Source organism: Eurosta solidaginis, chromosome 4 (genome assembly GCF_040869045.1).
Source record: "Eurosta solidaginis isolate ZX-2024a chromosome 4, ASM4086904v1, whole genome shotgun sequence".
NCBI classification, from domain to species: domain Eukaryota; kingdom Metazoa; phylum Arthropoda; class Insecta; order Diptera; family Tephritidae; genus Eurosta; species Eurosta solidaginis.
This window is the reverse complement of record NC_090322.1, coordinates 170,278,359-170,303,708: the sequence shown is the minus strand read 5'-3', so window position 1 is coordinate 170,303,708 and position 25,350 is coordinate 170,278,359. Positions and strand designations below refer to the sequence as shown.

General features: G+C 36.8%; 1 protein-coding gene across 5 annotated transcripts in view; it reads left to right on the top strand.

The window, feature by feature from the left end:
* LOC137250608 (solute carrier family 41 member 1) overlaps window positions 1–25,350 on the top strand; it is a 263,443-nt gene that overhangs the window by 203,161 nt on the left and 34,932 nt on the right. For 4 of the 5 annotated variants that reach the window (XM_067783717.1, XM_067783718.1, XM_067783719.1 and 1 more), the window contains one exon: window positions 20,445–22,146. The exons of the other annotated variant lie outside the window; for it this stretch is intronic. In XM_067783717.1, the coding sequence (XP_067639818.1) occupies window positions 21,603–22,146 (544 nt within the window). In that variant the 5' untranslated portion in view covers window positions 20,445–21,602. The remainder of the gene's footprint in view (window positions 1–20,444; window positions 22,147–25,350) is intronic. 5 annotated transcript variants of the gene reach the window in all.

Below are 25,350 nucleotides of genomic sequence, written 5' to 3'. Positions count from 1 at the left end.
CCATCTTTTGACGGTTCTGTTCCTTTCCAGGTGTTTAAGCTACAATTTGAGAAGACCGCAACAGTGAACAACTAGAATGCGGATGATAAAGTTGCTGCACTGTTCATGACATTGAAAGGGCCTGCAGCTGAGATTTTACAAACCATTCCAGAGTGAGCTGAGCAGTTGTAGATCTCAACGCGTAACAAACCTCCGCCTATCAACAACTCGGCAAAAACAAAATCCGTGCGTCATGCGGATGCGCCCCTCGTGTCGGTTGGGCGGGCTTTGGAGGATATTAATCCGATGGGTTTATTATTAGTATTATTATACTTAGTACTTTAACTGATGTTCCACTGCAAGTTATACAGGCAGACAATAAGTGCGAAGTATACTACATAAATATAACATTTGTTATCTGTCAGAAATTAACTATATAACACTGGCTTAATTAGCATATTTATTTTTACTATTGTCAATTAACCAAATAATGTAAAAATTTACGTGCTTATAAATGATAAAAGCATTAACTTTATTATATTCAATAATGTTTTATTTACTTTTAACGGACTGAATGAAACGTGTAATAAAAAACACAGCAGCGAAAAATATTGCGAAAAGCTTTTGTTTTTAAACTTTTGTTATTACAAGCAACAATACATAATTACTTTTAGGCGAGAAAAAATGTGATGAGTAGACATTGGGCCCATTCCATGTAAAATACAAGTCCCGTAAAAGTGATTAGAAATTTTTTCAAAGGCCATACCTTGTTTTTCACAGCTGTGCTTTAGCTGATTTTCTGTCAAATTCTAGAGTTCGCCAAGTGGTTGAAATTCAACCACTACAGAGGTCACGTTTTTTACTTTCATCTCCTTTCTTTTTGTTTACTTTCCTTTCTTTTACTTTTCCTTTATTTCCTTTCCCTCCCTTATTTTATTTTATTTTATTTTATTTTATTTTATTTTATTTGCTAACAAAGTACATAGTATACAAAATCGTTGCAACCAAAAAAAGAAATAATACTCCAACTTCAATATTCTCATTTGTTTTTGTTTTTAAATACTTTGAATATCAGCAAATAAAATTACACGTTTACTCATATTTGCTTACTCCCGCGCTATACTTCTCACAAACCGACTATGTACACACACTTCCTTCATTTGCTCACGAGATCAAACCTTAGTTCATTTGCATGATGCCCGCTGGTTTTCTCAACACAAAAACATCCAACACATGTAGCGTCCGTAGTGTGACTGTAAATATTCTCATAGTTTAAATACGTGCATGACATTTGTAGTCATATTTAAACTAAAATTTTAGCGCTATATTTAACTTTTTTGAAATTTGTAGGATACAGCACTGCTCCTTGGGAAGAGCTATCAATATAAAAATGTTTATACCTAATTATTACAGTTTGGCCGTGAAAGGGGGGCAAAATTTTCAACTTGCCTCTTTATATATATAGACAAGCTTCTCAGATAAATCCAATTACCTGAATGTTACATTTTATCATATATATTATTTCTAATTGTTTTTTTTATGTACGGGTCCCTTTTTCGCTCTTATTTGGAATCAAAATCTATTGCATAAAGTTTTGGTTGTAGAGATGGAGATTCGGGCTATTAGCTTTTGTTTAGCTATATTTTATTAAAATAATTTGTTAAAAATAAATAATTGGGAGCACACGAAGAAATGTATTTGCACTATGGCACTATTGTAAATATTTGCACTGCATTACCGGCAGTTGCTCCCATAAGCCAGATGGCGGGGCAAGATTTCTATTGATATTTGATAAGAGACTTTTATATTGGTTGCGCAAGATGCGCACGGGTCCGGCTCGTTACAGACAAATAAATCAGTTGATAGTTTTTTCCCTTCAAACATTATTGGATAGCTCATAAATTAAAATATTGAAAATAGAGGCCGAGACTATGAAATGCTTTATGCATGAGTCTTTTATGACTAAGATATGATGAAAATTGCCAACCGTATACCAAAAGCTAACCAAATCAGAAGCGCTCCGAATAAAGAAAATGAGTCTCTAATTTAAGAAGTTTTGAAACCTTATGTAATATTAACGAAGAAGGCAGTTTACAGAATTTTGTGAGAAGCACTGAACTTTATAAAATAGGCTGATAAAATTTTTCTATTTCAAAGGTAGCACGGTAAAAAAATTTGTTAAAAGTTCTAAATTTTTTTAAAAGTAAATTACTGAATTCTACCTGCCTCAGCTATCCACACAAATTGATCTCTAAAAACAACCCCCGTTTCTAAATGAACACACAGCACATATGTATGTACATACGGAAAATCGTTGCAGTATACCCTGTCGGAAAATCAAAAAACAAAATGAATCAGTAAAAAATACCGTGTGAACTGACCTACATGTGCAAAAATTACTAAAAAAAAATATCAGTTATTGTTTTTTGATTTTCGTTATTTTTAAAAAACGTATAATGAACTGTATAAGAAAAATTATGTAAGCCAATTTCGAAAGCGTTTGAAACTTTGAAAAGTTTTCAACACCTACATCGATATTTCCAAATTTCCATTTAAAATATTTGAGAGAATACCAAAGTTTCCTTGAACTCAAGTAAAAATCTGAAAATACTCGATTTTTTTTTTCGAAAGCTCATTCGAAATTATTTCACATTCTTACTGTTACACACGACAGCGATCAATTAAAAGGGGGAAGGGGGGCATTACCCCCGGACCCGGGGTTTCTGAGGGGGCCCGCGATTTAAAAGTACTAAGACATTGTTTTTAAGTCAGGAGAGTCTTTAGTTGTTCCATGTGCAATTTTTAAGCCGAATTTCAAAAGCACCGAATATCTGCATTTCGTTTTAATATTATAGTAAAGTGTGAAAAATAAAAATCTATATATATAAAAGGAAAGGCTAAAATGTGTTTTAGTTGGTCGCCGGTGTTTGAAGAGATGCGTCGGTCGATTTTGTTCAAACGTGGACCCGGGTATCCCTAGAATGTGTTTACATAATATGGATATCAAATGAAAGCTGTTGATGAGTGCTTTATTACAGAGTAATATATTATACCGCTTGGTGACTAGGGTCTCAAGATATAGGCCAAAACGTGGACCTGGATACCCCTAGAATGTGTGGGTAATATGGATATGAAATGAAAGCTGTTGCGGAAAGCTCTAAAGTAATTTTCATTGTGATATTCGATTTAGCCGCATCAACCACATACCTATTTACATACGTCCTATTCGATTTGCCTGAAATTTGGTATGTAAATTTGCCTATATTAGTATTTACGATCCTTTTTTTCCGGGAAGTAGACCAGAAACGGACTGGGTTAGGACTAGGACTGGGACTGAGACTCGGAGTGGGACTGGGACTGGAGCCAAATATATACCACCCTCTGGGACAGGCAATAAGGGATGAAGAAGAATGAGAAGAACGTGAGAGAAGAGAAAAGAGAGAAGAAGACTGAGAAAGAAATAGAATGAAACGAATATGGAGATAGATAAAGCGAAAAAGACGGAGGGAGGAGCGAATAAAAGGATAAGGAAAAAGTGAAGAGGGGTGGGGGGAGGGCAAAGTTAGACGGAAAAATCTTATTAAAATATATGCAGATAGGCCAAATTTACGGCTGAACAACGTCTGCCGGGTCTACTAGTATGTTATAAGGATTGAGCTCATACCCCAAGACTATAGCAAATTGGTCAATGGTCTGAAGAACCTCATAAACCTACATACATAACTGACCTGATTTAAGACAACTTTCTGACTCTTGCATAGCCATTGTTTGCTGGGTTATACAAAATATACACATTCTGTAAAATAACAGTGAATTAGTTACATCAATACATGTACCTAATTAATATTGTAAAATTAATAACAGACAACAAATACATAAATACTTGCTTCAGCAGCAATGCGTGCAATGTTATATTACTCATACGCTATCTATATCACGTAAAGCTTCTGCTATGTATGTGAGAGTGTAGCATAAATAAAATTGGAAATGTGTGAATGTAATCGTGATACATAACTGGCAGAGTAATATTAAGTTTGGGAGTAGGAGTTGAAGTTTAAGAAAAATGGGAAATATGAGTGGGAGTGGAAGTATAAATAGGAGTGGGAATGGGAATGGGCTCACTAGCACAAAAATAAAATTATGTTAAATTAAAGGCTGCATTCTTCACAGGCTGGATGCCCTGAACATTATTTTCAACATGCTAAATACAAAAACTTGAAAATTGTATGAAAACCATCCTTATGAACATTAGGGTGGGTTGATTTATTAACCGATATCACGCCATCGATTTTTCGATAGGATTTAGGCTCAAGCAAAAAAGTTTCACTACGCATACCCAAAAAATAATAATTTTGGAGCCTGCGAAATTTCATATTTTTGACTTTGAGTTTAAGGTTTTTTTCATGACCTACTAAAAAAAATTTTCATTTGATTGTAAAATTTTCATGTATACCCTGTCCGACCCAAGTACAGATAAAAGAATTTTTTGGCCAAAAAAAATCGAGAATTCGCATTACCATTAAATAAACCTTTTGAACAAAATAATGAATAGGTGTAGGAATGGGAACGGGAGTAGGACTGTATTTATTACCATGGATTTAAAATAAAATTAAAAGCTGTAATTTTTTAAAACTTACTTTTTCAATGTCGTGAACAATATTTTTGCCCTCAAACTCATGACGAGAACTCAAAAAAAAATTTTGCGAGATTAATTAATCTCTATAAGGTATTGATTAAATAAACCAGTTTTGTGGAAATGTGTAAAATCTAATATATATTATAAATGGGAAAGTTTGGATGTTAAGATGTTTGGATGTTTGGATGTTTGGATGTTTAGATGTTTGGATGTTTGGATGTTTGGATGTTTGGATGTTTGGATGTTTGTCCAGACGTTTGTCTTTGTGACTCAATAACGCAAGAACGGCTGGACCGATTTGGATGAAATTTTGCACACATATAGCCAATAGTCTAGAAGGATCTACTAGCTATATATTTTTCAAAAGGGGCGTGGTCCCCGCCCCCTAGGAACAGTTATAATTTAATTATTATATTTTTTCGTCTTTGCGTCTGAATCACGCCAGGATGGCTACACGGATTTTGATGAAATTTGGGACACAGACAGTAGTCTACTAGCGAAATTTTTTTCGAACATGGAAAGAGGGGTGGGGGTCCCACGACCCTTCGAGAAATTATTTTTCATAATTTTTACACATTATAACTTTAGGTATACTGGCCTTCACCAATATCACAGACTCAAGGGGTCAAATAGGTCGAGGGCTTACAAAGTAAGCAGTGACACCCTCCTCCCGCCCCCCTTTATCTCCCCCTCTGGTGTAAAATCCATAAATTGTTATAACTCAATCTAAATTTTCTCCTAAATCAATAGTTTTTGGTATCTGGTACATACAGAACGAGATCTAGACAATTTTGGAGGAACGATCAGTGGTCCTCTCCTCTACTCCCGCCATCCGCCCTCCATCAACTGTTTTTATTAGCACGCTTTTATTAGCTTTACCTGTATGTTTCTATCTAACTTTTTATTCGCTCCAATGCGCCTGCTGCCTTATTAACATGGTTTTATAATTAGCTTCACCTTATTTGTAATCCCGTAAGGGTCATATCGAGACCCTTCCGGGATCATTTCTGGATGGTTTTCGGGATCGGTCCGGGATTACGCCGGGGTAATTTCGGGACTTTTTCGGGACTATTTCGGGATCATTTTGGGACCCTTCCGGGATCATTTCTGTATAGTTTACGGGATCCGTCCGGGATCCCGTCGGGGTTATTTTGGAACATTTTCGGGACTATTCCGGAATCATTTCGGGACTATTTCGCGATCATTTGGGGACCCTTCCGGCATCATTTCTGGATGGTTTTCGGGATCCGTGCGGGATCTCGTCGGGGTCATATGGGGACTTTTTCGGGATCATTTGAGGGCTCTTCCGGCATCATTTCTGGATGGTTTTCGGGATCCGTCCGGGATATCGTCGGGGTCATTTGGGGACTTTTTCGGGATCATTTGGGGGCTCTTCCGACATCATTTCTGGATGGTTTTCGGGATCCGTCCGGGATCTCGTCGGGGTCATTTGGGGACTTTTTCGGGATCATTTTGGGGCTCATCCGGCATCATTTCTGGATGGTTTTCGGGATCCATCCGGGATCCCGTCGGGGTCATTTCGGGACTTTTTCGCGACTAATACGGGATCATTTGGGAACCCTTTCGGCATCATTTCCGGATGGTTTTCGGGATCCGTCCGGGATCCCGTCGGGGTGATTTCGGGACTTTTTCGCGACTAATACGGGATCATTTGGGAACCCTTTCGGCATCATTTCTGGATGGTTTTCGGGATCCGTCCGGGATCCCATTAGGGTAATTTCGGGACTATTAGGGGATCATTTGGGAACCTTTCCGGCATCATTTCTGGATAATTTTCGGGATCCGTCCGGGATGCCGACGAGGTCATTTCGGGACTATTTCGGGATCATTTGGGATACCTACCGGCATCATTTCTGGATGGTTTTTGGGATTCGTCCGGGATCCCGTCGTGGTCCTTTCGGGACTTTTTTTCGACTAATACGGGATCATTTGCGGACCCTTTCGGCATCATTTCTGGATAGTTGTCGGGATCCCGTCACGGTCATTTCGGGACTATTAGGGGATCATTTGAGGACCTTTCCGGCATCATTTCTGTATTGTTTTCGGAATCCTTTCGGGATCCCGTCAGGGTCATTTTGGGACTTTTTTGGGGCTAATACGGGATCATTCGGGGATCCTCTAGGGGTCGTTTCGTGACTTTTTCTGTTTTATTTCGGGATCATTTGGGGACCCTTCCGGCATAATTTCTTGATGGTTTGCCGGATCCATCAGGGTCATTTCGGGACCATTTTGGGATCATTTGGGGACCCTTCCGAGATCATTTCTGGATCCGTCCGGGATGCCGTAGGAGCCATTTCGGGATTTTTTGTTACTTTTCCGGGATAGTTTTTGGACCCTTCCGGGATCATTTCTGGATCTGTGCGGGATCCCATCTGGGTCATTTCCGGACTATTTCGGGATCATTTTGGGATCCTTCCGGAATCATTTCTGTATGGTTTTCGCGATCCGTCGTTGATTCCCTCAGAGCCATTTCGGAACCTTTTCTGGAGTATGTCGGGGTCATTTGGGGACTTTTTCGGGATCATTTGGGGCTCTTCCGGCATCATTTCTGGATGGTTTTCGGGATCCGTGCGGGATCTCGTCTGGGTCATTTGGGGACTTTTTCGGGATCATTTGGGGGCTCTTCCGGCATCATTTCTGGATGGTTTTCGGGATCCGTCCGGGATATCGTCGGGGTCATTTGGGGACTTTTTCGGGATCATTTGGGGGCTCTTCCGGCATCATTTCTGGATGGTTTTCGGGATCCGTCCGGGATCCCATCAGGGTAATTTCGGGACTATTAGGGGATCATTTGTGGACCTTTCCGGCATCATTTCTGGATAATTTTCGGTATCCGTCCGGAATGCCGTTGAGGTCATTTCGGGATTATTTCGGGATCATTTGGAATACCTACCGGCATCATTTCTGGATGGTTTTTGGGATTCGTCCGGGATCCCGTCGGGGTCATTTCGGGACTTTTTCTCGACTAATACGGGATCATTTGCGGACCCTTTCGGCGTAATTTCTGGATAGTTGTCGGGATCCGTTCGGGATCCCGTCACGGTCATTTCGGAACTATTAGAAGATCATTTGAGGACCTTTCCGGCATCATTTCTGGATAGTTTTTGGAATCCTTTCGGGATCCCGTCAGGGTCATTTCGGGGCTTTTTCGGAATCATTTCAGGATTCGTCCGGGAACCCGTCAGGGTAATTTCTGGACTTTTCCGAGACTATTTCGGCATCATTTTGGGACCTTCCCAAGATCATTTCTGGATGGATTTCGGGATTTGTCCGGGATGCCCTCAGGGTCATTTTGGGACTATTAGGTGAGCATTTGAGGACCGTTCCGGCATCACTTCTGGATGGTTTTCGGTATCCGTTCAGATTCCCGTCGGAATAATTGCGGGACTTTTTCGGGATCATTGGGGTCCCTTCCAAAATCATTTCTGGATGGTTTTTGGGATTCGTCCGGCATCCCGTCGGGGTCATTTCGGGACTTTTTCTCGACTAATACGGGATCATTTGCGGGCCCTTTCGGTATCATTTCTGGATAGTTGTCGGGATCCGTTCGGGATCCCGTCAGGGTCTTTTCGGAACTATTGGGAGATCATTTGAGGACCTTTCCCGCATCATTTCTGGTTAGTTTTCGGGATCCTTTCCGGGTCCCATCAGGGACATTTCGGGACTTTTTCGGCATCATTTAAGATTGGTTTTCAGGATTCGTCCGGTATCCGTCAGGGTAATTTCTGGACTTTTCCCAGACTATTTCGGGATAATTTTGGGACCCTCCCAAGATCATTTCTGGATGGATTTCGGGATCTGTCCGGGATGCCGTCAGGGTCATTTTGGGACTATTAGGTGATCATTTGAGGACCTTTTCGGCATCACTTCTGGATGGTTTTCGGTATCCGCTCAGGATCCCGTCGGAATTATTGCGGGACTTTTTCGGGATCATTTGGTGTCCCTTCCGGCATCATTTCTGGCTGGTTTTTGGGATTCGTCCGGCATCCCGTCGGGTTCATTTCGGGACTTTTTCTCGTCGGAATCAATGCGGGACTTTTACGGAATCATTTGGGATTCCTTCCGGCATCATTTCTGGATGGTTTTCGGGATTTGTCCGGGATCCCGTCGGGGTTATTTCGGGACCTTTTCGGGGCTAATACGGGATCATTTGGGGATCCTCTAGGGGTCGTTTCGTGACTTTTTCTGTATTATTTCGGGATGGTTTGCCGGATCCATCAGGGTCATTTCGGGACTATTTTGGGATCATTTGGTGACCCTTCCGAGATCATTTCTGGATCCGTCCGGGATGCCGTAGGAGCCATTTCGGGATTTTTTGTTACTTTTCCGGGATAGTTTTTGCACCCCTCCGGGATCATTTCTGGATCTGTGCGGGATCCCATCTGGGTCAATTCCGGACTATTTCGGGATCATTTTGGAATCCTTCCGGAATCATTTCTGTATGGTTTTCGCGATCCATCGTGGATCCCCTCGGAGCCATTTCGGAACTTTTTCTGGAGTTAGTCGGGATAATTTAGGGACCCTTCCTGGATATTTTCTGGATGGTTTCTGAGATCCGTCCGGGAGCCCGTCAGGGTAATTTCGGAACTTTTTCGGGACTATTTCGGGATCAATTTGGCGTCATTTCTGTGTGGTTATCTGGATAAGTCTAGAATCGTGTCGTTGTCATTTCGGGCTTTTTTGGGACTACTTCGGGAACTTTTGGAAACACTTCCGGGGCGTTTCTGGATGGTTTTCGGGATCCGTCCGCGATAGCGTCGGGGTCATTTCGTGGCTTTTTCTGGATAATTTCGTTATCATTTTGGGATCCTATCAGGTTATCAGCTCATAAAGTTCTTTTTTTTACTCAATTACAAAAATAAAATGCATTAGACAGAAAAAAAATTTTAAACAGATAACTTTATAAGCAGGCTAACGTGAATAGCCCACATATTTCATTTTCTCCTTGCGGACGGGGCCGCGGGTAAAGGCTAGTATTTTAAATATGTATGAATTAAGCGGGCATTGCCCTTAAATTGCTTTTAAATGTATGTATCAAAACATTTATTGGAAGCAATTTTTATTATACCCAGCTGTACTTGTACACAGGGTATTATAACTTTGATTGGACAAAGGTTGGTTGTACAGGTATAAAGGAATCGAGATGGATATAGACTTCCATATATCAAAATCATCAGTTTCGAAAAAAATTTGATTAAGCCATGTCCGTCCGTCCCTGTCCGTCCGGTCGTTAACACGATAACTTGATTAAATATTGAGATATCTTAACCAAATTTTGTATGCCAGCTTATCTGGACCCAGAATAGATTGGTATTGAAAATGAGCGAAATCGGATGATAACCACGCCCACTTTTTATATATACAACATTTTGGAAAACACAAATCACCTGATTATTTAGTAAATAATACACCTAGAATGTTGAAATTTGACGTGTGGACTGATATTGATAAAAATATAAAAAAAAAGGACGTGTGGCACTCGGGGACTGCCGCGGTAAAGCTATTGCATATTATCAACTTATGCAATTATAATATTTATGCAACATTTTGTTTTCTTTGATATTAATTCAAGTTTTGTCTTTGATATTAATTCAAGTTAACCTTTTTAAGCGTGGTGACCGATAAGAAAACAAATTTTTTACTTTTATTGAATAAATGAGAAGTTAATATTTAACTTTCACTTTAACTTCAACTTTATTTTTAACTTTAACTTTAACTTTAACATTCACTTTAACTTTAACTTTAACTTTATTGTTAACTTTAACTTTAACTTTAACATTCACTTTAACTTTAAATTTAATTTTAACTTTAAATTTAACCTTAACCTTAACTTTAACTTTAACTTTGACTTTAACTTTAACATTAACTGAAACTTTAACTTTAAATTTAACTTTAACTTTAACCTTAACTTTAACTTTAACTTTAACTTTAAGTTTGACTTTAACTTTAACTTTAACTTTAATTTTAATTTTAACTTTAACTTTAACTTTAACCTTAACCTTAACCTTAACTTTAACCTTAACTTTAACTTTGACTTTAACTTTCACTTTCATTTTAACTTTAACTTTAACTTTATTTTTAACTTTAACTTTAGCTTTAACTTTAACACTAACTGTAACTTTAACTTTAAATTTAACTTTAACTTTAACTTAAACTTTAACTTTATCTTTAACTTTAACTTGAACTTTAACTTTAACTTTAACTTTAGCTTTAACTTTAACTTTAACCTTAACTTTAACTATAATTTTAACTTTCACTTTAACTTTAACTTTCATTTTAACTTTAACTTTAACTTTATTTTTAACTTTAATTTTAACTTTAACATTAACCTTAACTTTAACTTTAACTTCAACTTTAACTTTATTTTTAACTTTAACTTTAACTTTAACATTAACTGTAACTTTAACTTTAAATTTAACTTTAACTTTAACTTTACCTTTAACTTAAACTTTAACTTTAACTTTAACTTTAACTTTAACTTTAACTTTAACTTTAGCTTTAACTTTAACTTTAACTTTACCTTTAACTTAAACTTTAACTTTAACTTTAACTTTAACTTTAACTTTAACTTTAACTTCAACTTTAACTTTATTTTTTACTTTAACTTTAACTTTCGCTTTAACTTTAACATTCACTTTAACTTTAACTTTAACTTTAACTTTAACTTTAACTTTAACTTTAACTTTAACTTTAACTTTTACTTTAACTTTACCTTTAACTTTAACTTTAACTTTAACTTTAACTTTAACTTTAACTTTAACTTTAACTTTAACTTTAACTTTAACTTTAACTTCAACTTTAACTTTAACCTTAACTGTAACTTTAACTTTAACTTTAACTTTGACTTTAACTTTAACTTTAACTTTAACCTTAACTTTAACTTTAACTTTAACTTTAACATTAACTTTATTTTTAACTTTAACTTTAACTTTAACATTAACTTTAACTTTAACTTAAATTTTAACTTTAACTTTAATTTTAACCTTAACCTTAACTTTAACTTTGACTTTAACTTTAACTTTAACTTTAACTTTAACTTTAACTTCAACTTTAACTTTCGCTTTAACTTTAACATTCACTTTAACTTTTACTTTTACTTTTACTTTAACTTTACCTTTAACTTTAACTTTAACTTTAACTTAACCTTTAACTTTAACTCTAACTTTAACTTTAACTTTAACTTCAACTTTAACTTTAACCTTAACTGTAACTTTAACCTTAACTGTAACTTTTAGCAACTCGCGCGCGCGGCAGGCCTGAGGCTCTAGAAAAGTCGGAAGCGTACAAAGGAGCGAAGAAAGCTCTTAGTGCTGCCATTAAGCAAAGCAAGCTTAAGTGCTGGAAAACGCTTTGCGAGGAAGTGGATCGAGACCCATGGGGGCAGGGATATAAGATAGTAATGAAGAAGTTCCGTCCGCCAAACCAGCTGATGGACGAGAACCAAATAAGAAACATTGTGGATGGCCTGTTTCCCACCCAACTGCCTAGGGAGGGCGGGTACGTTACCCATGAAGATCGCAACGTGGAACCATTCCAAGAAGAAGAGCTTAAAACTGCCGTGCGAACTATGAAACCTAGGAAAGCATCTGGGCCCGACGGAATACCCGCAGAGGCAATTAGACTAGCTGCAAACGACTGCCCAGAACTTATGTTGCACATGTACAACAAATGTCTCGAAGAAAGAATTTTCCCCACCATATGGAAGACAGCACGACTGGTTCTCATTCCAAAAGGGAAAGGAGATCCCAGCTCTCCATCATCCTACCGTCCCCTATGTATGTTGGACACAGCAGGAAAATTGATGGAGAGTCTCCTGAAGCAACGCCTCACCAGAGCGTTACAGGACGCCGGAGGACTGTCGCCCAGACAGCATGGTTTTCGGAGGGGGCACTCTACAATAGATGCCATAGCAGAAGTTATAGACGCAGTCAAGAAAGCCGAGACAGCGTGCCACAGAGCAAGACCTATAGTGTTGCTGGTCACGCTGGACGTCAAAAACGCTTTTAACTCAGCTAGGTGGGAGGACATGCTTGAGGCACTAGAAAGCACTTTCAAAGTACCGCAATATTTGTTAGAAATTTTAAGGGACTACCTAAGAGAGAGGTATCTAATATATGAAAGTACTCACGGTCAAAAAAAGGTAAAAATAACAGGTGGAGCAGCCCAGGGTTCGGTACTAGGTCCCGATCTCTGGAATATAACTTACGACAGTCTTCTTCGATTAGACATGCCAGAAAGCACCTTCCTCGTTGCATTTGCAGACGACGTGGCAGCTGTGATAACAGCACCAAGCTGCGAGCTGGCACAGCTAAAATTAAACCAGGTCATGCGTAATGTAAATAGGTGGATGGCTGAGCACGGTCTTCAGTTAGCAACAGCCAAAACGGAGATCGTCATCCTCACAAAGAGACGTATTCCCACTACCAGGAACATGATGGTTGGGGACCAGCCAATAGAAACACTCGCTTCAACGAAATATCTGGGAGTGAGGTTAGACAGCAAACTCAACTTCTCGGATCACATACGAGGGACCTGCGAAAGAGCTGCGCGCATAATAGCGCAGTTGAGTAGATTAATGGCAAACGCAGGTGGCCCAAAGCCATGCACAAGGAAGTTGCTTGCATCAGCCTCGGATTCTGTACTCTTATATGGTGCAGAAATCTGGGCGGACGCAATGAAATACCGGAAGAACCGAGTCGCCCTCACCTCGGTCCAACGCAGAGGGGCGCTGCGAATATCTTCGGCTTACCGCACGGTATCAGCTGAAGCTGTCCTGGTCGTTGCGGGAACCATACCGATATATCTTCTCGTTGAGGAAAGAAAAACAATATATGACAACGGATCGCAAGCAAGTAGAGCTGCTGTTGCCATGCAGGCGCGAGAAGAATCGAGTGGAGCAACAGCATCGTAGGAAAGTGGACTAGGGAACTAATCCCTGAACTTGATCCATGGTTGAAGCGACCGCACGGAGAGGTAGACTTTTACCTGACCCAGTTTCTAACGGGACATGGTTACTTCCGCAAATACCTACACAGAATGGGTAAGGTTGATAGCCCGAGCTGTCTGTACTGTGGGGAAATAGACGATGTACGCCACACCTTCTTCGAATGCAGGCACTTCTCCCATCAGCGAAGGAGGGTAGAAGAGATACTTGGCGACCTATCCCCGGGCAGTGTCATCAATAACATGACCTGTCGAAGAGACAGATGGGATACGGTCAGCACATATGTGAGGCATATACTTACCAGTAAACGAGAAGACGGATGCCTAGCCCATTAGCGTGAGAGTAGCCATAGAGCTCACGTAGCGCGCACCCGTACCCGAAGTAATGCTAAACGCGGTCCCAGGTACGGGGATTTGCGCGGGCCGTGGGAGGTTAGGTTTTAGTGGGTAGGCCTTCATGGAAGAAGGGAGTCCTACACTCGGAGAGTCTCGCAGTGAGGCTTAAATATCCCGGTCAGTGCATAAAGCATTTCCTCCTTCCACGAAACACAAAAAAAAAAAAAAAAAAAAAAAAACTTTAACTTTAACCTTAACTTTAACTTTAACTTTAACTTTAAATTTAACTTTAACTTTAACATTAACTTTAACTATAACTTTAACTTTAACTTTTACTTTTACTTTAACTTTACCTTTAACTTTAACTTTAACTTTGACTTTAACTTTAACTTTAACCTTAACTTTAACTTTAACTTTAAATTTAACTTTAACTTTAACTTTAACTTTAAATTTAACTTTAACTTAAATTTTAACTTTAACTTTAATTTTAACCTTAACTTTAACTTTGACTTTAACTTTAACTTTAACTTTACTTTAACTTTAACTTTAACTTTAACTTTAACTTTAACCTTAACTTTAACTTTAACTTTAACTTTAACTTTAACTTTAACTTTAACTTTAACTTTAACTTTAACTGTAACTTTAACTTTAACTTTAAAAAAAAAAACTTTAACTTTAACTTTAACTTTGACTTTAACTTTAACTTTAACTTTAACCTTAACTTTAACTTTAACATTAACTTTATTTTTAACTTTAACTTTAACTTTAACATTAACTTTAACTTTAACTTAAATTTTAACTTTAACTTTAATTTTAACCTTAACCTTAACTTTAACTTTGACTTTAACTTTAACTTTAACTTTAACTTTAACTTTAACTTTAACTTCAACTTTAACTTTCGCTTTAACTTTAACATTCACTTTAACTTTTACTTTTACTTTTACTTTAACTTTACCTTTAACTTTAACTTTAACTTTAACTTTAACTTAACCTTTAACTTTAACTCTAACTTTAACTTTAACTTTAACTTCAACTTTAACTTTAACCTTAACTGTAACTTTAACTTTAACTTTGACCTTAACTTTAACTTTAACCTTAACTGTAACTTTAACTTTAACCTTAACTTTAACTTTAACTTTAACTTTAAATTTAACTTTAACTTTAACATTAACTTTAACTATAACTTTAACTTTAACTTTTACTTTTACTTTTACTTTAACTTTACCTTTACCTTTAACTTTAACTTTAACTTTGACTTTAACTTTAACTTTAACCTTAACTTTAACTTTAACTTTAAATTTAACTTTAACTTTAACTTTAACTTTAAATTTAACTTTAACTTAAATTTTAACTTTAACTTTAATTTTAACCTTAACTTTAACTTTGACTTTAACTTTAACTTTAACTTTACTTTAACTTTAACTTTAACTTTAACTTTAACCTTAACTTTAACTTTAACTTTAACTTTAACTTTAACTTTAACTTTAACTTTAACTTTAACTTTAACTTTAACTTTAACTTTAACTTTAACTTTAACTGTAACTTTAACTTTAACTTTAACTTTAACTTTAACTTTAACTTTAACTTCAACTTTAACTTTAACTTTATTTTTAACTTTAACTTTCGCTTTAACTTTAACATTCACTTTAACTTTAACTTTAGCTTTAACTTTAAATTTAACTTTAACTTTAACCTTAACTTTAACTTTAACTTTAACTTTAACTTTAACTTTAACTTTAACTTTAACTTTAACTTTAACTTTAACTTTAACTTTAACTTTAACTTCAACTTTAACTTTAACTTTAACCTTAACTTTAACTTTAACTTTAACTTTCACTTTAACTTTAACTTTATTTTTAACTTTAACTTTCGCTTTAACTTTAACATTCTCTTTAACATTCACTTTAACTTTAACTTTATGATCCGGGGTGGGCGTGAGCTTAGCACCTGCTAACAAGCCAACCTAATATAAACGCACGCAAGTCATTTTCTGTCAAAAATGTCTCATGCACATACAACTTGTATGAGAGCAACTCAAATTGAATTTGCTGCGTGAAAACCTAACTCGATTTCCAATTTTTGTTCTGCGTGACATTTAGATTTGACGTTTGCACACATGCTTTACATTGTCGCAACGCATGCTTAAGCTGGAGACATTGGTGCTTTATCGGTAACCGTATCGGTAACCTTTTAACAGCTGATTCGACCAACCTTATGAGAATCAATGCAATCGATTATTGGTGCCGCTAAGGTCGTAACCCTATCGTAGCCAACCAATTGGGTTTTGGTTTACCGTCGTAACCATAAACAGCTGATTACGTTAGGGATACTGATACAGCAATACGACATACGGCACCAATGACTCCGGCTTTATTTGGGTTAGGGCAAAAAACGTCGGTTGTTTGCGTGCGCTAAAAAAACGCAGTGCGGTTTTATTAGGTTGGCTTGTAAGCGACCATATAAGTTTACGATAAGCGATAGCACAATGGCTACTTCTTGAAAATCAACAACATCTCTTTTAGTTTGATTTCGATGGTCGTACGGTGAAGAAGTGTCGCACGCAGGCTTAAAACAGAGTACCAACGAGTGCGTGTGACACATATTCACCGTTCAAGCATTGAAATCAAACTAATAAATAATTGATTTTGCTTTCGTGCTCGCTACGCGTTCGTGTTTACTAACACATTCTCAATTTGGTAACCTGCCCACCGCTGATTATGATAGAGATCCAATATTATGTATTTGGCCTGTTGCTAACACCGCACCTTTACGAACGTTTTCGAATCTTTTCGAGCCTTTTCGGATCTTTTTTGACAAATATCCGTTACGGTTTTTTTTGATTTAGTCACCAATCCCGCGATAAAATCTATGCAATAGCTTAAAAAATTTAAAATATTATTAATCATAAATCAAATATCGCTAAACCTATCGTAACAAAATTCGGCAGAGAGATTGCCTTTACTATAAGGAATGCTTTGAAGAAAAATCGATTTTAAAAGATTCGTGAACGAAAAAAATAAGCTATATCTTTGCTTTATATCAATGGCATTTCATTTCCCAAGTGGATTTATAACTATATATAGGAAAAACTTGAACTTAAAAAAAAAATGGGCGTGGAACCACCCCTTATATGACTAAGCAATTTTCTATGTTTCGGGAGCCATAAATCGAAGAAAAATTTGTTCAGAATGGAACCGTATGTATATGTATTATTGCGCAGCCTTGTAACACTATTAAACACACAAAACAAACAACAACAGCATTTCAAGTGTACAGCTGGGTATGTAATGTTCGGTTTCACCCGAACTTAAACTTGTTTTAAATAGATTTATTATAAATATATATATATATATATATATATATATATATATATATATATATTTATTATAAATATATATATATATATTAATATATATTAATCATATATATATTAATCATCTGTCAAAAGAGCACCATTTTATTTTACAAGTCCAAGACTGTTTTCGAATCATATCCGTGGTATTTTAAAAGTAAATGCTGCCTTCTTTAATTTGGCTAGCGAGCTTTTCATTATTTGAGAAGTAAGTCAAGAGCTAGATGTAAGGCGCAGCGCAAGTTTAAGTTGGCTGATCACTGCAGTGTATTCCAAACGGAAGTTGCTGCGAGTAAGGATGCGGTGGATGGCATGCTATCCAGTGCTACTACGGTTAGGGAATTTAACATCTACTCTGATAGCCAAGCGGCTATTAATACCTTGAGCTCAACTAGAGTGCGATCGAGGGTGGTCTGGGAGTGCCTGACCTCGCTTGCGATTGCATCGAATGTTTTACAATTAAGATTATCTGGGTCCCGGGCCATGGTGATATCCCGGGTAACTGTCAAGCGGATCTCTTAGCCCGCATCAGTACAACTGAACCGGATGAAGATGGCTGTAGGGATTTCGGGATCCCGCTGGTCACCTGTGGATTGCTCCTCCATAGCTGGGCCTCGAGTCAGCTCAGCAGACGTTGGGCGGACACCACGTCTTGCAGGGCAGCAAGATCTTTCTTGCCGAAAGTGGATGGCAGGAGGTCTGCTGAAATAATTGGGTTCACTAAGGCTCAACTATCAATGGTGATTGGGGTTTTGACAGGGCACTGTCCCATGGGTATCCATGCGGTACGTCTCAATATACTGGAAACTCCATCATGCTGCAGCTGTATAGAGGATGATGAGATGGAATCACCAAAACCCTTTATGCTTGATTTCCCAGCTTTTGCCAGAACTAGGCGAAAGTACTTCGATCGCGACTCACTTGCATCTCTCGAGGATTTATCCAAAGTTGAGATTGGTATCATTCGGAGCTTTATCGTTGCTACCCAACGATTCTCTAAGTAGCTAGATCTAAGTCACCGTTATTTTTGGTGTATGTGGTATCACAACGGACCTTCGTGTTGTCGAAGTCAATTTTGTGGAATGCATCCGCTCAAGTCACAAATTTATTTATTTAAACAGTTGACTTTAAGGCAAATCTGTTACAGTTTACCAAACTTTTGTTAAAAAATCGCAATAAATAAGGAAACTAGTTTTATAAATCTTTATTTTATTTTTAGTTATGATATTAATTTAAAACTATTTTTTTAATTTTTATTTCCACATAACTTTGTGTATTTACATAAAATTTATATGCAAATACAGTCTGTGCTACTGTTCTTTTGATTGGTTTTTAAATTCAAATGAACTAAAAACCAGTTCAAACTAAACACCTATTTAATAAAAAAAATAAATAAATGTAAGGCGCGATAACCTCCGAAGAGTTTTTAGGCCGAGCTTCTCTTCCAATTTGCGTCGTGCTCCTTTTTATTTTTTCCTACAAATTGGCCGGACGGGACCTACATGTTTTATGCCGACTCCAAACGGCATCTGCAAGGCAGATGAGTTTTCACTGAGAGCTTTTCATGGCAGAAATACACTCGGAGTGCTTGTCAAACACTGCCGAGGGGTGACCCCGCTTAGAAAAATTTTCTTCTAATTGAAAAACCTTATTTCTAAAATTTTGACGTTATTTGCCCGGGGTGTTAACCCGGGGCATTCGGTGTGGTAGGCGGAACACGCTACCATCACACCACGGTTGCCACCTGTTTAATAGCGTGTTCCTTAAACACAAACATACTTTCAGCTTTGATTCACAACACCACTAATGCTGATTAGCATCAATACTTCGGGCCATTTTTTCTCTCAACGGAATATCATAGAGAGTAAAACTTTGCGTATGTGGTTTTCCTTGCGTGCAAAAATGGCTCCAGAACAATTTTTTTTTGCACGGTTTTCGCAACAATTTTAAAAATAGAAATTTATTTCACAGAAATAAAAAATGTGCTCTTAAGGAGTTTTTAATTACAAGTAAATTGGTGCTTGAATTGTCAAAATCGATGAAGCCTATCGGCTGCTATTAAACTTTAAAAGAAAAAGGACAAAGAATAATACACACTACTTACAAAATAAGATTTAAGCCCAAATGTCTTCCCAGCCAGCAAAATCATCGTAATCTTAGAATTTGAAAATAGATAATAGGCATAAACAATTTCTGAACGTAGAATGATTTCAATAAGTGTATATTTTAATTTCTGAAGCAAATTCGGATTTCTCGACCTCGGGAATGTCACCTAATTCCCCCCCCCCCCCCCCCCCCCCCTCCGTAGAACTGCGCATTCTTCCAGGCCATATGGCAATAAATGGGAAAGAAAAGGCGGATGAGCTAGCTGAAAAGGGTGTATCCCACGAAGCTTGCACCGCAGACGCCGCATTAAGATTAGGCGAGAGATGCAAAGTGTTGAAGATCATGTACAGGTTTTACAACCTTGGACTAACAAAGTAACTCTTATAATTGAAAAGATAGGCTCATTGTGGGTATTCTGACTGAACTTTGCATGCTGTCGGCACATGCTTTCAAATTAGATGTTATCAGAGATAGCAGATGTAGGAAGTCCGGCATATTTTGTGCTCGTGCGCTGCGTTCGTCAGGCTGAGACCTCAGTTTTTTTAAAAATACATCTTTTATATTTACAAGCAGCAAATGGCATAGCAGGTCCTAGGAAGCTCCTGGTATTTGCTAAGACGACGAGTTTTTTTATTATAAATGTCCTGGTTTTTGATAGGGATTTTCAGTTTAGTTGTTAAACAAACTTCTGGTGACACTATGGGCTCATTCAAAATGAGCTCCTCACGGACCGGCCAGTTCAACCTAACCTAACTTATCCTGTCACACTCTTACATTTCCTGGGATTTATTTCACAAGCGTTTTTTTTTTTACTCTTTTACCTCTCTAGCTTCTCTTTCTTAAACACAATTTCTTATAAACATCAAATTTTGACATTAATTAGTATAATTATTGTTTTAGAGAAAAAGGTATTGAAAAAGCAAAAATGTGCAAACTGTTATTTTTTTTTTTTTTTATTTATATGCGAAAAACTCAAAAAACGAGTTTTGTTTGGAAACAAAAAAAAAACAAAACAGTGTGAGCCCGTAAAATCAACGTTTTTCTTTTCTGGTTCTAATCTATTTCTTTTAGCCATATCAACGGTCCGGTGACTAAAGCCAAAGAGGCATTTCTGTTGCGCGAACAGAATAAAGGCCAAAACGAAACAAAAAAAGATAAAATCATAGAAAATACATTTAAAGAGCGGTCTGGTTCTATTACATAGACTTACCAAATTAATTTTCACATAAATAACAACAACAATACCAACAGCACATTTCTCACACACGATATTCAAGTTTAATTTAAAATATTTTACAAACCACATTTAACATAACAACAACAACAATTTACAAATTCATCAGCAGCAGAGGAGGAGTGCAAGAAAGCCTGTACAAAATAGGTTTAAATACGGTTCGTCTATTACTTCGTAATTCCCACGCTTATCGTGTCTCTGCGCGCTTTGTCTACGAACGGCTACGAGCAAGAGACACGCCCACGAAAACGCTACGAAGATGTAAACCAAACGATAACAGATTCACGAGCTGTTTATGCGTGCAGCTGCATTATATATATAAATAATAAAAATATTATAAAATAATATTTTTTAACTAAAAAAAGAATTACAAATTATTTCAGTTAAAAATAATTGCGTGTGATATCATTATTTCTTTTTTTAATTTAGATAATTTAGTGTGAATTCATGTTAATGCGCGATATAATGTAAACTGCTTTATAAGGAAAATTGGCCAACCAATTTTGTAGTTTTTGTAATTGTAAAAAAGAATTTAAACTTAAAAAAAATTGGGCTTGAACTTGCAATACATGGGACTTCAGGCAAATTGAATTTTTTTTAATAGAAATAAAATTTGCGTTTCTGTGTTAAATCTAAACAAATTGTTTGTTCTATCTAAATTGTGCGACTAAATTTAAATAACTAAAATGGGAAAAAAATTAAGTATTATTTTAAAATTTTCACCGCTTAAAAAAGAATTTTAAATTATCTATTTATATTAGCAAAAATTTATTTAATTATATTAATTAAATTGAAAGCTTAAACAAAAATTCGTGGCGTCGTTTTTTTTTCAAAAAATTTTTACAAATTGAAAAATATTGAAAAAAGCTAAAAAGATTTTTTTAAATAAAAAAGTGGTTTAGGTAAAAAATAATTTTAACTATAAAATATTTTAAATAAAAAAAAAATAACTTAAACTAGAAATAATAAATTATAAAAAAAATAAATTCAATAAAATGTCATCACCAACTAAGCAGCAAAAGGAGAAGCAGTCGCCGTCGCGTCCGCATTTGTCTTTGTTGCCCAACAACAAACACAAAAATTATTTTTCAAATTTATCCAACACTGAAATCATCACGAATGGCTGCCAAACACCGCAATTAACTCCACCAACTGCAACAACAAATATCTGCGATAGTCTCGATTTTGGAATCAACAACATAAATATTACCAACAATTCCAAACACCAACACACAAATAATAATGATGATGAATTAATTTTAAGAAATAATGAATTAAATGTACGTTCATTAAGTAAACACAAATCCAATAACAATAACAACATAAATGACAATGCACCGTATTATATAAGTAATAATGGTGTGCCACATGGACAATATCGTTATACATTGCCATTGACATTGACAGTGCCATCATTGCCACAATCATCAATAACACAACAACAACAACAACAAAACCAAAAACAACATCAACAACTACAAAAAGATCAGCAACAATGTGCGGATGATAAATTAAGATTATTTACGATTTATGGAAACGGTGAGTTATAAACCCAAACGTACACGAAACAATTTTTTTTTTTTTAATAATTTCGTTGTGAATCAAAAAACCCATATAACAACTTTTAAGAGTTCATCAAAAGTAGAAGATTTTTGGTTCAAAAAAATAGTCATACTACCCGTTTTCATCTTTTTTATAGCCGATGGAACTTTCAAAATTTGCACCACAGACTGTTTCATATTGTAACGAATTTAGGGAAAATCCGCTTATTCCAAACATTCTGCTAACGTTCGAATCGCTAAACTGTTGAATAAATCACTCCAATATTCAATAATACAAAAGATCTTTATTAGACTACTTTGAAAGTACTTCACAATAACACTTATACTTCACAACCAATAGCGTGCTTAAATCAAAACTGATTAGTCATGCCTCAGCTTGCGCTGCTTTTATACGCTCGGTTTCCTCGTTCACCCATTTCTCCTAAGGTCTAGTAATTTCGTGAACTTCATGCTTGGTTACCAATCATATACATGTATATTTGTAGTTTGTAGCTATATGCGTGTGTATATGTGAGTACTACGGCGCCTGAAGATGACATGCTGTCTTGTATGCATGTGTGTAAATGATAATTGATTTGTTTACGTACATACGAGTGGCTGCTTAGTATCGGCTTGGTGATGATAGTATCGCTTAGTGATGCTAATATTTGTCACAATATATACTCATGTAATATTTAGAGCGATAAACTCGCTTTTTTTCACATCTGAGCCACCTAGCCAAATTAAACTTCCAATGCTTACGAATGGAATCTTGCTTAGGCTTATGAGGGCATCCTACATAGCTGATCAAATCTCATCAAAGACGTTGTGAGGTCGGCCTGTTAGACTTTCAGTGAGATTTGTGATTTAAACTACATCGAACTTTCATCCTGTAAAAACTTTACATTTTACTACATCTCGGTTTGAGGGGAAAGTTTCAGGCATGATATTTTTAAAAAGGAAGTGGCTATTTTCGACTGAATTTTGCGGACAAGTAGGGACAGCCTTTTAAAAACTATTTATAAATACCCCTGAGTATGGAAGAAATATCGGTTTAATTTAAAATATTTTGATATTGTACTGCCATGTTTCGAAAAGCCCAACACTTCACTCCAATATTGAGGTGTCTTCGCAGTTTGTTGGCTCTTGAAAGATTACGCCGTCATAAAGATTTGTCGTCATAATAAATGATAAGTACATCATCTTTCTCAAATCAAATCATCAGCACTTTTGTCCACATATTTTGCTTGATACACAATGGGCCAAACAGGAATATATTAAGGAATGACAAAATGGTCATCGTAACAGCCTATTATAAAACATTCACTACCTTTCTTTTATCCTTTTTAAGTTTCGTGGAGGAAATGCACTGACTAAGATATTTAAGTTTACTGCGAGACTCTTCGAGTGTAGACCTCCCTTCTTCCATGAGGGGAATCCCACTAAAAAATAACACGGTCCGAGCAGTTCCCCGTACCTGGGAACGTGTTTAGCATTACTCCTGCTACTTCGGCTCCTCACACGCTAACGAGCTAGTCGCTTCGGCAAGTCATGTTTTTGATGACACTGCCCGGAGATAGATCGCCATGTATCTATTCTACCCTCCTTCGTTGTTCGGCGAAGTGCACGTATTCGGAGAAGGTGTGGCGTACATCGTCTTATCGCGGAACTGTGCCTGGTTACAAATTGGGTCAGGTAAAAGTCGACATTTCCGTGTGGTCGGTTCAACCATGGGTTCAGTTCAGGAATTATTTCATTGGTCCACTTTCCTACGGTACTGTTCTTGCCAGCGTCGAATCGATTCTTGTCGCACCTGTATGACAATAGCAGATCTACCCGCTTATGATCCGCTGTCGTATACTTCTTTTCTTTCCTCAGCGAGAAAATATATCGGTATGGTTTCGAAACGACCAGGACAGCTTCAGTCGAAACCGTGCGGTAAGCCGAAGTTATTTGCAGCGCCCTTATGGGTTGGACCGTTGTGAATGCGATTCGGTTCTTCCTGTATTTCATTGCATCTGCCAAGATTTCTCCACCGTGTAGGAGTAAAGAATCCGAGGCTGATGTAAGCATTATCCCTGTACATGGCGGACCGCCTGTGTTTATCAATAATCTACTTAAAATCGGTATTATGTACGCAGCCCTTTCGCAGGCTCCTCGTATGTGCTCCGAGAAGTTGAGCTTACTGTCTCGCTTCACCCCCAGATATTTCGTTGAAGTGCGTGTTTATATTTGCTGTTGCCCCACCGTCTTGCTAAAGATAGTGGGGATACGCCTTTTCTTTTTTCCTGTTGCCAGCTGAAGACCGTGTTCGGCCATCTAATTGTTTACACTGCACATGACCTGGTTTTGGTTTAAGCTGTGCCATCTCACATCTCTGCGCTCATACTTCTTATACGTAAAGGTCGAGCCACAATGTAGTTTTTCTTATAGTTGCGCTCAACGCAATCTTATGCATTCCTCGCCACAATCAACGAACAATGTAACTTCAGACTGGGCAATTAAAGTTTATTTCGCCTTGCCATTCACATACAAAATTTAGCGAAGGACTGTTATAAATATTCTCACTAAAACTACTTGCTAACATATGTTGCGTTCTATTAATTTGTTAAATTGCAGTTTTTAACTGCGAAAATTTTTAGAAAAGTACCAACAAGTGGGAAAAGTGTGAAAGCACCCTTAGCCAAATAAAATGTCAAATTCTGCTTCTTATGCTTTACTTGCAACAAAAGTTGGAAGATGGCTACTTTTTCATGTGAGATGGCGCTAGTGTCGCTCGATCTGCCATTCTCCATAAAAATACGTGCAAACTACTCATAGTACACAACATTGTATTAAACGCATCTATCTGGAAAACTGCTTATGTGATGGGGCTTTAATATTTTCATGGCCTAATTTTGAAAACTTTCACCCACTAGACTTGGAAAGCTTGGAAAATTGCTCTTTCTAGGAATATGCTATACTCATGATGAACTTTCGGTAGTGCATTGTTGCTTGGCATTAAAAAGAGTTATTATTTGTTGTACAATATTATTATTACATATAGCTGCAGAAACCATATATTATAACTTGACAATAACTTTTTGTTTTACTATGTAAATATTTAAGGAATGTATTACCCAGAGTTAAGTATTGTTTTTGTTATCTACTCATGTATAAATTTTACTGCAATTTTATAACAGTATTTTACTTATTACACTCC